At 43.2% G+C, this 16,968-nt stretch overlaps 1 protein-coding gene across 6 annotated transcripts in view; it reads right to left on the bottom strand.

The window, feature by feature from the left end:
- Nucleotides 1-620: 620 nt before the first annotated feature.
- The window catches only part of TFDP1 (transcription factor Dp-1), a 114,941-nt gene continuing 98,593 nt past the window's right edge, over nt 621-16,968 (bottom strand). For 5 of the 6 annotated variants that reach the window (XM_074964129.1, XM_074964144.1, XM_074964136.1 and 2 more), the window contains exons 11-12: nt 7,041-7,122; nt 623-1,958 (exon numbers count right to left, since the gene is read on the bottom strand). In XM_074964129.1, coding sequence (XP_074820230.1) covers nt 1,811-1,958; nt 7,041-7,122 — 230 coding nt within the window. In that variant the 3' untranslated portion in view covers nt 623-1,810. Of the gene's footprint in view, nt 1,959-7,040; nt 7,123-16,968 lie in introns of all 6 variants that reach the window. The other variant, XM_074964171.1, reaches the window with a different exon arrangement.

Genomic DNA, 16,968 nt, shown 5'->3' with positions numbered 1-16,968 from the left:
GGGCAGCGTAAATAGATTAGTTTCCTTATCCCCGGCTCCAATCCTGCTTCTATTTCAGACCTTCTCCCCCTTCAGTTTTGTGGAAGTAATCAGAGACAGGAAATGAGGAAAAGGGGGTAGCTTTTGAGACTCAGGTGCTTCATTTATTTTTTTTCCACTACCACAGCCTCAGCTAAATGCAGTTGGAGAAAACGGTTGGGAACTGCTTTATACCCCTTCTTTTTTTTTATCTTTTTTGTCCCAAACTTTCAGCCTTCCTTAACATGTTTTCTTCTTGTCCAATCCTAACTGATGAGTTTTAGAACTCAGGAGACACCAGTCTTTGTGCTGCCACTCAAATATTGTGATAGGCTTTGCAGATACAGATGTGACTTCTGCTCTTCCCAAACAAAGTGGATGGGGCTGCCTCAGCTGCTAAGGAAGGACTGTTGCTCACATCAGTAGTGCAAAGGAACACATGCATCCTGGGGTATGATGAAGCACGACATCTGTTTGGTTACCCATTTAAAAACAATGGGTTCTTCTAGACTCTTGCACCTCCACATGACCATGGGGACATCTGCTAAGCCCCTGAATAAGATTAAAAGTTCTAGGTAGAATAATCCTAAATTAGAAAAACACAGAGTTTGTTAAAAATGCCCATGCGCGTTTTATTAATAAAAACTAACAGTGCCAAGGTTAAACAAGTCAAACAATTAAAGTCTCTTTATATTCCATAAAATATTACAGAAAAGTTTATTTGTGTTTCAATAAAAAGACTATTGTCTTAGATAGGCAGCTGACAGTATTTGTGCAGTTAAATGTTTTGTGAATAAATTTTAAAAGACTACCACCTGCCCTGAAATTCCTTTTATAAAAAATGAACTATTAAAAATGATTGACAATTTTGAGTTAAAAAACTTAAAACATTCTCTATATTTAATTTCAACTTTATAATAGATTACAGGAAGATGCTTATGAAACAAATACAAACATTTGTTTCAGTACATGTCTTTATACGATAGACTTATAAGTATGTAAACAACTATATAATAAAAAGTTTCCAAAGTCTGCCTGTAAGAAATCAGGCAATTTTTACCATAAGCAAAAACTCATTCCAAACCTTCAAGACATTTTATATAGCTGCATCAGCTGGCAGTAAACATTTGCCAAAAACTTTGTAATTCATATGTCCCAACATACAGTGAAAACAGCATATAACCTTGATGGAATCATGTTACATATTATTTAAGGGAAAATAAATTCACAACATTTATGGAATTTAACATGTAAAAAAGTAAGATGGATCTCGTTTGGTTCTTTGGACACTGCATGATTAACAAAAAAACCCCACAACTACTACATGAGCTTGCCATCCCTCAACAAAGGCTGTCATCAAAATACACTCCAAACTTATGGCCATTCGGTGTATCCATTTCCCACCGAACGTTAGCATTTTATTTCTTCATTGATGTGGCTACATTTTCTTTAGCAAACTTAGCAATAACATTTGGGGCAAAATGCATTTTCCTTCAAGTAAAAAAAAGGAGCAAATAATAAAGGCTCTGCATTAACACACTGGTATCAAAACACACATCCACACCACATTTAAAAATATCCTACATAAAACAATCCTTATTTGCTTCTCTGAGGTGCAATTTCTAAACTCAGAACTGCTTACCAATATTTTCCTTGTGGGACGGGGCAAAATATATATATATTTTGCGAGAGAGAGAGAGAGAGAGAGAGAGAGAGAGAGAGAGCGCATGCGCATGAGTGCGTTTTCTCCCTAGAACAATTTTATTCCTGAAAAGTCTACAATCAAAAAGGATCAGTCATCATCGTCATTTTCATTAAAGTCATCATCCTCGTCGTCATCATCTCCAACATAAGAGACTGGTGTTTCTACTCTGGAGCCACTGTACTGCGATCCATTGGAACTTGTTGCTAACATCCCATCTCCACCATTGGTGAAGTCACTGAAGTAAGAAAATTAAGTTTTAAAAGAAGTGAGAAATGTTAATTAAACTGTTACTTGTAACTGAGGTGTAACACTTAATGAAACTTTGAACATTTCCAAGAAAAAGTCATCAAGGTTTCATCTACTCCTCTCCACCACCCCAATGCCTTACTTTTGTAACTGGTGCGATACTTCATTATTAATCACATTTTTTAAATTGTATCCTTCCCCAGATGGCAAATCCATATACAAAGGCAAACTGCAACAGTTAAAAAGAGCTAAACAAATCAGAGAGGGTAGACAATTGCACCTTTTCCTATAGTTTAATGTAACATACTGAAAAATAGTTCAAAGAACATTTTAGTCATTCAAAAGTCTGCTTACCAGATTTCACTCCAAATAAGTTTAGTGTTTTAAGGCCAGAAGGGACCATCAAATCATCTAATCTCATACCCTGTATAATTAAGGCCATAGAATTTCATCAAAACTAAGGCATATTTTCCAGAAGGCATCCAGTCTTGATTCAAAGACTTCAAGATGTGGAGAATTCATCATTTCCCTTGATAGTGTGTTACAATGGTTAATCATTTTGTTACAAATCTGTGCCTTATTTCTCACTTGAATTTGTCTGGCTTTAACTTTCAGCCATTGGTTCTTATTATGCCTTTCTTTCCTAGATTAAAGAGCTTTTTTAGTACCTAGTATTTTCTCCCTGTGAAGGTACTTATCCACAATCAAATCACCTCGATCTTCTTTTTGAAGAATTTAACAGAGCTCCAAGTCTCTCCCTGTAAGGCATTTTCCCCCATTGTGTAGGTACAGCCTGCATTACTTACTTCTAGATATATAACCTTGTATTCAGCTACATTAAAAAAAAACCCACTGTTTGAACGAGCCCAGTTTACCAAACAATCGAACTAGCGCAAACAGCAGTATGAACTGTGGAGTGCACTAATATGTTGAACTCTCACTGCCCTGCAGAGATCCTGATGGCACAAACAAAAAGGTACTCAGTGCACATTAACATTACTCTTTCGTTCGTGCCAACAAGGCCTACACAGGGCAGTTAGGGCACTCTACAATTCACACCTCTCTGGTTTGCACGGTGGCACAGTATAGAATATACCCCTGACTGCTCTGTATGACGTCCCTTGTCCTCATTACTTACCACTCCGTCTAGTGTCAGGCTCCCATTTGACGATTTCCCATTGACAGCCACCCTGAGACTTATTAATTTACCAGCTAATTCATTTAAGATGTGCTTGATACTGTACAGTGCTACTTTAAAAAAAAATCAATGTTCTGCAGCAAACACCTTACAAAACACCTTACAAAAGCCTAAGAATATTAAATCTACAGTTACCTTTATCAACTAAACTTTTTATAGCTCATCAAAAAATGAAATCAAGTTTACTAGACAAGACCTATTTTCAATAAAACCATGTTGACTAGCATTAATTATACTCCTATCCTTTAATTCTCTATTTATTGAGTACCATATCAGCTTTTCCTTTATTTTGTCTGGGAATTATGTCAGACTAACTGGCCTGTAATTACCTAGGGTCATGATGCTGACCCTTCATGAATATTGATACATTTGCACATTTCCAGCCTTCTGTGATTCCAGCCTTTCTGCATTCCAACACATATTAAAATCTAACATCAACAAGACAAATCTCAGTCAATTCTTCTAGGACTCTTGGGTGAAAATGATCAAGACCTGCTAATTTAAAAGTATTTAACCCTCACAAATATTGTTTAACATCCTCCTTGATTAGTACTGATGAACTACTTACCAATTATCCCTCATGCAATATGAATAAAATATACATTATCCTTACAAGTGTGTATTAATATTTCATTGTTAAGAGAGAATGATTAGTATTTCAATGTTTAAGAATATAAAAGGGTGAAATATAAGAGTCATGCAAATCTAAATGGTATAAGAAAGACTGGAAATGTGGAACGCTGCGCGGTTCAGCTTTATTACAATATCTACGACAAATATTAATGGTATAGAACCATTTTACAGAAGAAATGTGGCTTTCCTATACTTTAAGTAGCAGTTAAATTTTAAATATATAAATTGTGAAATACTAAAGTTATATCACTCACTAATATTACTAATATTATATTAGTAACACAAAAACATATGAGAATTAAAATACCAGTGGCTTTAGAGTTCAATGAACACAGGACTAGCAGCCATTCTAATCCCAGCTCTGCCACTAACTCAATGAATAGTTGAGGGCAATTAACTTTTCAGTTTTTCAATAATATAGGCAATACTTATCTGATGCAGTGGCATTTTAAGAGGACTCTTTGTAAAACAAACAAATAATTTAGTAGTATAATTTCCAAACTTGATGGAAACAAAATATCAACTGAGAAATTACAAATTCACATATGAAGCAACATTTTCTAACAACGTTTGAAGGAAAACATGTTTGTAAGTGAACTGGGTCATTTTCAATTAGCCAAATCATCAGTAGGGATGAGCAAAGCCATAAAGAAAGAACTGACTGCAACTCTAGATCATCCTTTGAACATAATCTCAGGTTCAATTGTTTGATATAATACTGTGTACTTTGATTTTCATACCATTCACATGCATTTTTGCATGTCTGGAATATGTCTGAAATATCTTATTTGTAGTATTTTTTGACTTGGTTAAAATAGGAGGCTCTGGAATCTCACAAGAAAAGTGATTTTGATTTAAAAAAAAATCTAAAAGTTTTTTGTTGCATGCTCTGCAGTCTTTTTCAGAAAAGGCCTGGAAAAGGGAGGAAGCCAAAATGGTATGTGTTTGCAGTTGGAACACAGGTACCCCCAAAAGAAGGAACCCAACCGTAGAAGTTAAAAACAAGCAAACAACCAACAAAAAAGAACCAAAGCAGTTGCTTCAGGATCCATAGGATAAAAAACAAAACTATAATTAAAAAACACACATAACCTGTTCACCCTCCTGCAACAAAGGGATTTGGGCCAGGAGTTTAAAAAAAAAAAAAAAAAAAACAGATGTGTCAGCATTAGTGTAGAAAGTGCAGTCTGTGCCAGAAACAGCTTCACTGCAATACACCAAGACAGAACATGTGATTGTAGTTTTGTGTGTGTGTGTTTTTTTTTTTAAATGTAGTAGTACTAAAAGTTCAATTTTCTTGTGAAAGAAATGAACTTAGAAACTGGTAAGTACAGAATAATGATAAAGCAATTTCCCATGTGGGAATTAAATATATCTCCCCAGTGCTGAGAGAATGGACTACATTTGACAGTGAGTCAGATATTTTGTTGAAGGACTTGAAAGAGTGGGTAGCTTCTTTTGTAGCTAATTGGCAGGGCATCCACTCCGACTGCTGTCCTCTGTGGTGCATTCCAGTGTGGTTGGTGAGTTAGAAAGTGCTCAGCTGAACCCTAAAATCCAGTTGGTTGTTTGGGGTTGGTTCTGGGCAACCATATGGCATAGTGAAAGGTTATGCCTCTGTGTAGCACAACTTGTGACTCTCCCTCATCTCATCTTTCCTACCTTTGGTGCAGAGGAGGAAAGAGTCAGGACTCTGGCACCCCAGCAGGGTACTCTGGCAGACCTGAGGGTCCAGATGTGGCATGATCTTCACACACCCTCAGGTTTTTGGTACATCAGGGGCCATAGTCAGTAGTGAGCTGGAGCCGGTTTGCTGGAACCGGTTGTTAAATTTAGAAGCCCTTTTAGAACCGGTTGTTCCACGAGGTACAACTGGTTCTAAAAGGGCTTCTAAATTTAACCAGCCAAAAGTGATGCCTTAGGCACCGACTCCATGGGTGCTCCAGCCCTCGACCACCCAAGGGGAAAATTTGGTCCCCCCCCCGGCCCCAGCTCACCTCCGCTCCACCTCCTCCCCTGAACGCACCGCCCCCGCCAGCTTTTCCACACACCCCCCCCCCACCAGCTCACCTCCGCTCTGCCTCCTGCCCTGAACGCGCTGTCCCGCTCTGCTTCTCTGCTCCCCCTCAGCTGTTCACGCAGGAAGCTGGGGCGGGCTGAGAAGCAGGTGGCGGCTTCCCGCTCAGGCCCAGGGAGGCAGAGCGGAGGTGAGCTGGGGGGGCGCGTGAGGAGGGTCACCCGCCTCCGGCAAAGTCGGTGCCTGTGCTTGTAAGAACAGCAAGAGGAGCAGCCGGACAATCCACCCTCTTCCACTCGGACTCCTCCACCTCAACCAAGCTTCATACTCAGCAATGATGACTGTAGTATTAAATTGTTTCTTTAAAATTGTTTAAAACTTATACCTGTATTAAACTGCTGGTTTAAAATGTATAGAATGCCTTTTATCTGCTCATCTTAAGTGATCACTCTCCTTACAGTGTGTATGATAACACCCATTTTTTCATGTTCTGTGTGTATATAAATCTCCTCACTGTATTTTCCACTGAATGCATCCGATGAAGTGAGCTGTAGCTCACGAAAGCTTATGCTCAAATAAATTGGTTAGTCTCTAAGGTGCACTAGTATTCCTTTTCTTTTGGTCTTAAATATAGCATGTTTACTGCAAGAGGCAGCAAAAACTAAGCTAATACCTATAACTTGAGCAAGAGAGAGAGGGAAATGGGCAAGCTCTGAACGGGAATATGGCTACAGTGGTGCATAAAGAAGGTAACTGCCCACTACTGTTGCTGTCAATGAGCAAAGAAATTAAGTTGTTCCTACCTTGCGTTAGAGAGCCATGACCAAACGAGAACCCTACCCAGGTGGTATCTTTGTGATATGAAAAAAGTCCTTCTCTAAATTTAAAACCTAAACTACTCTATACTAATCCTAGTCTAGCTAATTTATTTCCCCATGTTTTGTGACAAGTTACTGGTTAGCTCATCATACATTAACCACAATTCACTTATATGAAGATGTCAAAAGGAGGTAGCTGCCGTACTACTTCGAGTATGGTCAGTCCATTTGCTCCCCCAAGAGGTAGATGGGCACTGGTAAGAAATACGAGTAATTATAGCAAAAATACCACCTATCTCAGAATTACCTTAAAAAAAACATCTGATACACCAGGTAGCTGAGGCAGAACTAGAGACAGCACAGCGTATGGAATACAGGCTAACGCTAATTTATGCATTAACTTACCTGGCAGAAAATCTAGTGACGTCTGAAGTGGAACCTGATGAAGATGTTACATATACACTGCTGATTGATCCCTGAGCCATTTCTGTAAAACAAAGAAGTGTATACTTCTAAAATACATTCAACAATACCACATACAAACAACCTGACTCAAACTCAATCGATGCTGACTACAAGTGTTGGATTCAGGTTGAATTGAAGACAGCCTGACACTTTTGGGCTCAGATCTGGTAGTCTCTAATCACCTCCTCCTGCTTGTGGCTTTGGTGCAGTGATAGGTGTGTATCCCACTCCTGCCTGACACTGGCACCTTGCTGCGTTTGTACACTGCAGAATGAGAAATGCTGAGACTTGTCAGCACACTCACTCCGCAGCAGAGACCTAGCAGTGAGGTGATGGTGGCTGGCTGGAATGGGGCATTCAGCCATCACCACACCAGCCCCATGGGCAGGAGGAGGCTGGAGACAGACACAGGGTATGGGGAGTAGCCAGGCCAAGACCTAAGGATGAGGCAGTGGCACTGGCACAGTTTCCATGGGAGTGGCCCAGAGGAGTGGGGAACTGACTCACTGGGCTGGAGCAGGGTGGGTAATTTGTCCCCCTAGTTCCACTGAAGGAAACAAGGTAAAGAAAATGGAGTCTGGGTTGGTGAACAGACCTTTGCAATCTAACACAAACCCAACAGACCCGACTATTAGTATTTGGATCAGGTATGAAAACAACTCAGCACACTTGGGCTAGTGTTTGGCTTGGCTGTGGTCTAGTCAAATTCAGGCAGGCTTTAAAATTATGCCCGAGCAGATGTCTAAAATTAATATAATTGCATAAACAATCAAAATATTCCCTCTGATTGCAGCTGGGGGGGGGTGGGGAGGAGAAGAGAGAAGAGGTCTTTCAACTTTGAAAAATACATTCACTCTCAGACATTTCCTCAAGCACCACACCCAAAGTGGCACCATTAGTGGGGATAAGCAGGAAGGAAATCAGAGAGCTGCAGAGAACCATCAGACTCCAAAATGCAATAACATACTTCCTATTTGAATGCTACACGTTGAGACTTTTTTCCTTCTCAGATGGTGGAAGTAACAATCACCGCAACAAAAAATAACCAACCAGTAATGACATTTGCAGTTACCAGATGTTTCACATTTGTAACTGAATCAACTGAATATTGCCCTAAGTTTTCCTCTACAACAAAAGTTATCATTAATAAAATTAAAAGGATGTGTTACTCACATTGTGGTAACTTTAATTCCTCGAGATATGTTGTCCCTATTTGTAGTGCACTTCAGGCTGCGCATGCGCTCCATGAGTCCAGGACTGGAGATTTGGCCCAAGCAGTGTCCATCTGGTGTGTGCATGCGCCCTTGCTCTCCACACTGAGGGGATAAAGGGGGTTGCTGGACCACTATCCTCTTAGTTCCTTCTCTACTGCTATTCACACTGGGGGAAACCAGGCAGTGAAGGAGGAGTTTGGGTAGCACACTACACATAGGGACTACACATCTTGAAGAACTCAAGTTACTACAAGATGGGTAACCCATATTCTTTGAGTGATTGTCCCTATGCATAGGGTACTCCACACGATTCGCAAGCAGTCTCTTTTCAATGAGGAGGGTGCATGGAGCAGTATGACACAACAGATTGCAGAACTGGCTGCCCAAAGAAGCTCCACAGGCAGCTACATGCACCAGTGCACAGCGTCTAGCAAAAGTGCGTATGGAATTCCAAATTGCTGTTCTGCAGACATCAGTAATAGGATGTCTCTAAAGGAAGCTACCAATGCTTTCTGAGCACCAGTCAAATATGCTCGTACACTGCCTTCAAGGGTTCATCAGGTAGCAGAGTAGGATGCATCCCAAAATCCATTTTGACAGCCTCTGGGAGGAAATGGCCTCTCCTTTCATTCATTCTGCAAGTGATATAAAGAGCCTAAGAGACTTTCAGAATGATTTGGTCCTTTACAGACAAAAGGCAAGAGTCCTATGCACGTCCAGTGAGTGACACACCAGTTCCCTGCTAGACTGACGTTTAGGGTAGTACACCAGTAAGTCAATACTTTGGTCAATGTCTATTAATTTCCACAGAATACACCTTTGGGACAACCTTTTGATGAAGTTTCATGGTTACCTTATCTTTGTGGGAAATTGTATAAGGGAGGTCTGCCATGAGCACCCTTAACGCCCAAATTTTTCTGGCTGACATGATAGCGACCAAAAATGCTACCTTCACAGAGAGATTACTCCTGAGGGCATTCCACGCCAAAAAAATGAAAAATTCTGTGCACAATATTTTAAAATTCTGCAAGCTTTATTTGTCAATAAATAAATGCAGAGGCTCCAGCATGGCAGTGGGGAACACAGGCCACTGGCTGCATGAAGGTGAGAGATCACCCTACAGTCTCCCCATCCCTCGGGCAAGGACTCAGTGGTGAGGCTGCACCCTACCCCGATCCAACATAAGGCCTACGCCTGCCCCAGAAAAACCCTAGGGCCCTGCTCCTCTGCACCAGGCGTACCAGGTGTGGGGCAGGCAGGCTCAACCAAGCAGGATCCAAGTGTGGTGGGGCTTATTGTGGGGGGATCCAGGTGTGAGGTGAGAGGATTCTGCGGGCAGCTCAGTGGGTGGGGGGGGGGTCTAGGTGTGGGGGGATCTGGATGCACAGAGGCTCTTCTGTGTGTGGGGGGGGGAGGGGGGAGTTTCAGGTACAGGAGCAATGGGATTCTGCAGGGGCTTCCAGGTGAAAGTGCTTGGGGCTCAGCAGAGGGGCCTGAGTGTGGGGGTCTCAACAAAAGGGTCTGGGTGCTGGGGGAGTGGGGCTTGATGGGGTGGCGGTCAGGGTGCAGTTAACTAGGGGTCAGTGGCGTGGGGGTCTGGATGTTGGGGCTCAGGGTTGTGCAGCGGGTGGGGGTTTAAGTGCAGGGAGCTCAATGGGGGTCATCTGGGTTCAGGGGTCGGAGTCTGGAGGCATGCGGTCTGGGTGCAGGGGGCTCCAGTTGCAGGGATTGAGGTTCAATGGGGTGGGGTTCGGGTATGGAGGGCTAGGGGGGTTCTGGGTGAGGCTTGGCAGGGGTGTCTGGTATAGGAGGTCCAGATCCACAGGGGTTGGGCAGATGGGGGAGCAGCTCTCGTACAGTGACCCCTCCCCCGCAGCTGAGGAGCAATGGGGGCAGGAAGCAGGGGAGGATGCTGAGGTCCTGCAGCTGGGGGAGGTTTCTGAGGGTGGGTCTCACATCCCCAGCCACCCCTTGCAGGGGAAGAGGAAGTCCCATCCTCTCCTGCCTCCAGCCCAGCCAGGACTAGCAACTGATCCCAGCTCAGGGTAGGAGCCACTGGCTGGTGTGTCCCCAGCCCTGTGGCGATTTACCTCTCCGCTGGCTGCTCTGGGTGCCTGAAACGATGTACCTGCACAGCTAGGGAGTGGCGCATGACTGCTCTTGCAGCTTCCCTTTGCTTCCCTGTCAGAAAGTCATTTTTCTGCAGGGAAGCAAAGAAACCTGCGGGGAACACGAATTCTGCGCACGTGCAGAATTCCCCCAGGAGTCAGAGATGTAACAGAAAGCAAGATGCTAGAGGCTCAAAAAGTGATTTAGTCACGGTTGATAAAAAAAGGTTCAAATCACAGCTGGTATAGGTTTAGCCACCAGAAGGAAGGCTCTAATCATATCTTTTAAGAGGAGGATATAACTTGCTGAGAAAGAACAGATGTCCACCAGATGAAAATTGCTGATGGCTGCCAGGCGTATTCTGTGGGAATTAACAGACAGCCCCATGGATTTTAGGGATAGGAGACAGTCCAATATGTCCAGAATCTGTGCTCATAAAGAAGAGATGCCTTGCTTGGTCACACCAAAACGTCAAACTTTTTCACACTGTTTCGTAACATTTCCTGGTAGTGTCTTTTCTATTACTGCTCAGGATGTCTTGAACTCCTCCAACATCTACCCAAATACCACGCCCTCATGGCTGGGTTGGAGTGGTAAGTTCTTCCCTTGTCTTGAGTTAAGACGGATCGTATCAGGACATGATGGAGATGGGATCAGAGTGACAGTTGAAAAAGTACAGGGTACCAGAACTTATGGGCCCAACCCAGTGCTGTGAAAGTCACTTGTGCCTTATCCTGTCTAATTTTCCTCAATGCCCATGGTAACAAGAGAACTGGGGGTAAGTGTACCTCAGGGTTCACACCCATTGTATGTGGAAAGCTTCATATGGAAAGCCTGGGCTGCAACCCCTTCTGGAACAAAACTCATTGCACTTGTTCACATGTGGCACGAAGATCTGTGGAAGACTCCATGGCTGAAATATCTCCTGGAGGGACAGGTCATGCAGCTCCCAATCTCATTTGCTTTAAGAGTAGTCCAGTCTGGATGCCAGGCAAGTGGACGGCAGTCAGGGTAATTTGCATGAGACTGCAACAGTTCCAAAGGGCAACAGTCTCTGTGCAAAAAGCTGTGAGGAGCATGCTCCTCTCTGCTTGTTGACATAATAAACTGCCATTATGTTGTCCAACACCACCTGGACTGACTTGCCACGGATGTGAGGGACTGTAGGCCAGTCTGACTCTTCTCAGTTTCAACATGATGTGAAGCATAGAATCCTGAGCAGATACTTCCCTTAAGCAACATGCTCTTCCAGAAGTGCTCCCCAAACTAAGTGGGATGCACCCATGATCAAAATCTTCGTTGGAAGTGGGGGACTGAATGGCAGTGAGTGAACCCTCAGTGCTGAAGGAGACGGTGATAATCTGCCTCCACTCCATGGTACCGGCAACAATCTGGTCCCTACTCAAGGACAGGGACAGAGAGAGATACCGCAGGGAGTTCAGTACTGGCTAAAGTCTCAATACCGGGCACTGTGGTTGGAAAGTAATGATGAATCCAGTTCTTGGAGCACAAAGATGTCATTTGGAGTCAAGAAACAAGCTGGAGTAAATCGGAGTTGTTTCTGTAACCCGAGTCACCAAAAGGGGCGCCAGATCTGGCAGTGTTGACATGACAGATTTTGGTGTCAAGTACCAATTCCAGCACTGGAAATACAGCTCTCTTGCCCCTCAAAGACATCGTGGTCCAGTTCTTCCAAGTATTGGACAGTTCCACTCCAGAGTATGAAGCTCCCAATGATTCAGTACAGTATGGGGATTTCTGCCTCTTCTTAGAGGGCTTGAAGCTAGAACCTTTGCTCTTGTCCTTGTGGGAACACTTATGTCTCCCTTCCTCCATCTGTCCTGGCTTTACTCTCCCAAGTCTCTCGGATCTGAAGATCACAGAACCACCTGGAACCAAAAAGAGGTGCCTCTCTATCTTCTTCAGGATGATGTACAGGTGTTGTTCCTGCCTTTGTGGACTCCTCCATGAGGAACGTCGGAGTTGAAACTCTCTTTGACTGTTTGGCCCTACTCAGGAACGTCCTGCACACTGCACCTGGAAGGGATGTGGGTTTCCTCCAGGCAGTAGACAAGTGTGGTAATCTGAGCAGGAGGGATTTGTGGCACTTGATGTAGCTTTTAAAGCTGGGGATCCTTGGCTACTCTCCCACACCAGTAGCAAGAACAAAGGGTTTTTTTCGTTTTTTGGGGGGGAGGGGCAGTTTGTACAGAGATCATTTCTTGCCTGTGAGGAAAGGCGCAAGTTCCAATTGGAAGTGTACCCCTAAAACTATCTCCTAACTAACTAAATGGCAAAAGGCATTTAGCTGGCAATAGTCACTCGGAATCATCTGTGCATGCACTCCAGCAGCATTCACTGTGTTATAGCTGCATCAAACGGCAAAGGAGTACGTTGGAGCAGCTTGGAAGAGCTGTGATTGAAATATGAGGAGATCTGGGTCTGTCTCCCATGTATGTTATCAAACAGAAGAGTTGCAAGTGTACCTTGAGCTTCCAATCTACATCATTTCAACAGAGAATTGTGTAGATTGTGTCAGTAGCAGGGTCTTCTTGCCATGGATGCCAGCACTGAGGTGGGATGAGACAGCAATCTGTGGATTTAATAGTGGGTAGCGGAAATTATAGGTTTAGGTAATATTCTACGTGCAAGCATGAAGGGGTTGTAAGTGGTTATTAAATGTTACAAGTGTGGTATTTTCTTGTGGTAGTGAGCTCCGTGTTTGAGCAAAGAACAGGGCAAGAAGCAACTGTCCATTACAGTGAAAAGGCAGAATGGGAGTTGTTAGTTGGCGTGGGTATGTATGTTCTTTTAGTGCACTGTCCAGCTCTGCACAGATAACTGGTTCAGCAGCTTCAATAGTGTCACCTAGTGTTGTTAAACGCTGAAGGCCAGAACATCATTGCCTTAGTAACACTGTTCAGTCTGTCCAAATCGTATGTCCTTGATTATTATTAGCAGCAGATAACGTAGCCTGCTTGTTCCGCAAACTTCTATGTTACTTATAAAGAAAGAACATAGGCACGATTTAGTGGCAAAGGCCGGGTTTACTGTCGTCACGGAACAGTCCTAGCCCCCTTAGCATACCTGTAATCACAGATCCAACACGAGTGCCCTGTTGCAAGAAACAGCTCAGTCAGCAGCGAGAATCTTTGCTGTTCTCTAAGCCACACAAAGAATTAAGGTGAAGCAGCCCTACGTTTATAGATTAAGACATACATACATAAACAACACACCACCTTATGTATTTCATGACATCTGTTTGTTACTGCCCTTTATTCCTGATATCTTGGACAAAACATTCCTATTCATTGTTTTGTCAGGCCATCTTATCTTGTACTAGATTGGGATGTATCTGTATTAGCTAAAATATATTTAAGTAAATATCTAGTACCTAGTACATTAACAAATCTGCCAAGTCCTCATACTAAACAGTGAACTTCATCTACTTTAATACATGGCCTAATTTTGGTTCAGAGTCTTTGATTCAGGTTTCAATAATTTGCACCAGGCTCAGTGCTCCAGGCTCTTCTCTCGTTCTACTACATTAGTATGTGTGTTACGGGTGTCTTAGGGAATCGCCCAAGGAGGGCCAAGCTAAGGTTGCACAGGCATTTACCTTAAGTATTTATTTGCTGCTTTTAAGAAGTTTGAATTTTGCTGAATTTGATGTTCTGGAAGAGACCAAGCTAATCACTGGGCAACCTGAACTCTGCATTAACAAAGTAATTTCCTAGTTTTTTTGAACGAAGAGAAACGTTTGTTGGTAGAGTTAGTGGTCACTAGACAGTTGTAGTTCTCATCTAGGTTTGTAGTTGATATGCTACTGGGGATAGGTAATAAGAGATCTAGCTTTTATATAGTGCTTTTGATCAACAGATAAAGAACTTTACATCACTATCCCCATGTTATAGATGGGAAACTGAGGCATAGAGAGGTGAAGTGACTTACCTAAGGTCACTCAGCAAGCCAGTGGCAGAGCTGGGAACAGTTTCAGTTCACTGGTCTTTCTACTAGTCCACTCAGCTCCTGTGTGATTCTTCAGTGCTTCTCTACCCCTCCAGTAGAGTAGGGATAATGGTCATACTCTGAAATGTTTGCATATGTGTAGCTGCTAACAGGGCTGGTGAGAGAAATCTTATCCATGGTCTACATCCCCCACTGATCATTGTAGTATATGGCTGTTACAGTAACCTTAAGTGTGTGAGAGAATAGTGGTCTCTCTCTCTCTTCCCCCTTCTCCATCCCCTACCCCACTGTTCCCCACAACATGTATCCCCCCCACCACAGGGGGAGTAGCTCCCAGCACTGGTGCACTGTCTACACTGCCACTTTAGAGCACTGAAACTTGCAGCACTCAGAGGTGTGTTTTTTCATACCTGAGTGAGAAAGTTGCAGCGCTGTAAAGTGGCAGTGTAGACAAGGCCTTAGGTAGAGCAGAGCTGCCCTCCATTATAAAATTAGAGGGAGAATGGAAGGGAGGGGCTCTACACATTCATCATCAGCATAAAGGGCTCAGAGAGGTGTTAAGCTGCCTATTCAGCTTAATGAGTTGTTCTCAGATGAAAGAGAACACAGCCTGATACATCTCTGACACCTGTGAACTGGCACATTCATGTGGCATGGAAGTTGTGTTTCCCTGCTCCCCAGAGCTGGAGAGTTTCTGATATATGTCAAGCATACCTGTTCTCAGCACTTCATCCCAATCTCAGCAGTGTGTTTTTGGTGCCTGCTCCAAACATGCCTATTGTAAGCTCACCTCCCAGAGGGGAAGGGCGTCCCCAGATTCTGGCTCATATGTGGGGAATGGGCTTGGAAGCTACTAGAAAGGCATGCCTCCTTGGAACCTGGCTCACATGGAGGGGGTGTGGGGACAGCAGGGCCCACCCAGAACCTGGCACACACAGTGGGGCAGGGAACAGGGCTGAGACATTCCCAGGGACCAGGAACCTCAGATCTCAGCTCAGATAGGGGGAGGAAGAGGGGCTCAGACCCCCGGCCCAATAGGTGAGAGCCCCTTCTAGAACCTGGCTCACATAAATGGGCAGGAAAGGGGGAGTCACAACACACCTGTAGAGGGCCTGGGGGCTCCCAGATTGTGGTACACACCTGGGAGGGGACTGAAGGGTTAACAGGCACCTCACTCACCCCCCATATCAATGTTCTACCACTCCCCTCCCTCTCCTCATCACCTGATCCCCCAATCCCTCTTCTCGTCCTATTCCCACATACTCTTCCATTGTTAGTCACCCTCCCCTCCCCCAGCAAGCATTTGCTCGTTGTAGTTGATTTTCCTTTAAAAAAAATAGCTTCAGTGTTTTTGAATATTCTGCTGTACTCAGATTACATTTCCCCAAAACAAAATCCATCCTTTGACAAAGAAAGATTGGAGCAATATGTCTGGGGCTTTTTCAATTTCAAATTTCTGCCCTGAGTTGGATTTGAACTCTCTCTTTGACACGATGCTTAGATTCAGTGACATCATCATACCCTTGGAGCCACCTAAATCCTATGATGTGAGGGGAAATAAACAGGAAGAACTAGAAATATTAAGTTAATAATCAGTTACAACATAATTGGCATCAGATATTTGGTGGGATAATTCACATAACTGGAACACTGATATAGAAGGGTACAGCTTGTTCAGTAAAGACAAGCAGAAGAAAAAAAAAGGAGGTGATGTTGCTTTGTATATCAAAAATGTATACACTTGCACTGAGGTCAAGACAGAAGTGAGAGGCAAACCTGTTGAAAGTCTCTGGGTAAGGCTAAAAGGGGTAAAAAACAAGGGTGATGTCCTGGTAGGAGTCCACTGTAGACCTCCTAACCAGGAAGAAGACGTGGATAAGGCCTTTTTTAAACAACTAACAAAATCATCCAAAGCAGAGGACTTGATGATGATGAGGGACTTCAACTACTCAGACACCTACTCAGAAAATTACACAGCAGGGCACAGATTATCCAACATGTTTTTGGAATGCATTGGAGATAACTTTTTATTACAGTAGGTGGAGAAAGTGTCCGAGGGAGAGGCTATCATAGATCTGATCCTGACAAACAGGGAGTAACTGATTTGAAGATGGAAGGCAGCTTCAGTGAAAGTGATCAAGAAATGATGAGTTCATGATTCTAAGAAATGGTACGAGGGAAAACAGCAGACTAAAGACAACAGACTTCAAGAAAGCAGACTTTAGCAAGTCTAATGGGAAAAAAACAGTTCAGGAGAATGAGCAGGGTTTTTTTTAAAACAGACATTATTAAGGGCACAAAAGCAAACTATTTCAGCATGTAGGAAAGAAAGTACAGTAAGAGACAACCTTGGCTTAAACCAGGATATCTTCAATGACCTGAAACTCAAAAGAGTCACACAAAAACTGGAAATTAGGTCGAATTATTAAGGATGAATATAAAAAAACAACTAAGCATGTAGGCACAAAATTAGAAAGGCCAGAATGAGATTAAGTTAGCTAGGGAAAAAGGATAACAAGAAAATATTTTACAAATACATTAGAAGCAAGAGGAAGGCCAAGGACGCAGTAGGCCCA

Source organism: Natator depressus, chromosome 1 (assembly GCF_965152275.1).
Source record: "Natator depressus isolate rNatDep1 chromosome 1, rNatDep2.hap1, whole genome shotgun sequence".
In the NCBI taxonomy this organism is placed as follows: Eukaryota; Metazoa; Chordata; order Testudines; family Cheloniidae; genus Natator; species Natator depressus.
The sequence above is the reverse complement of the archived record's forward strand: the minus strand, read 5'-3'. Positions and strand labels throughout refer to the sequence as shown.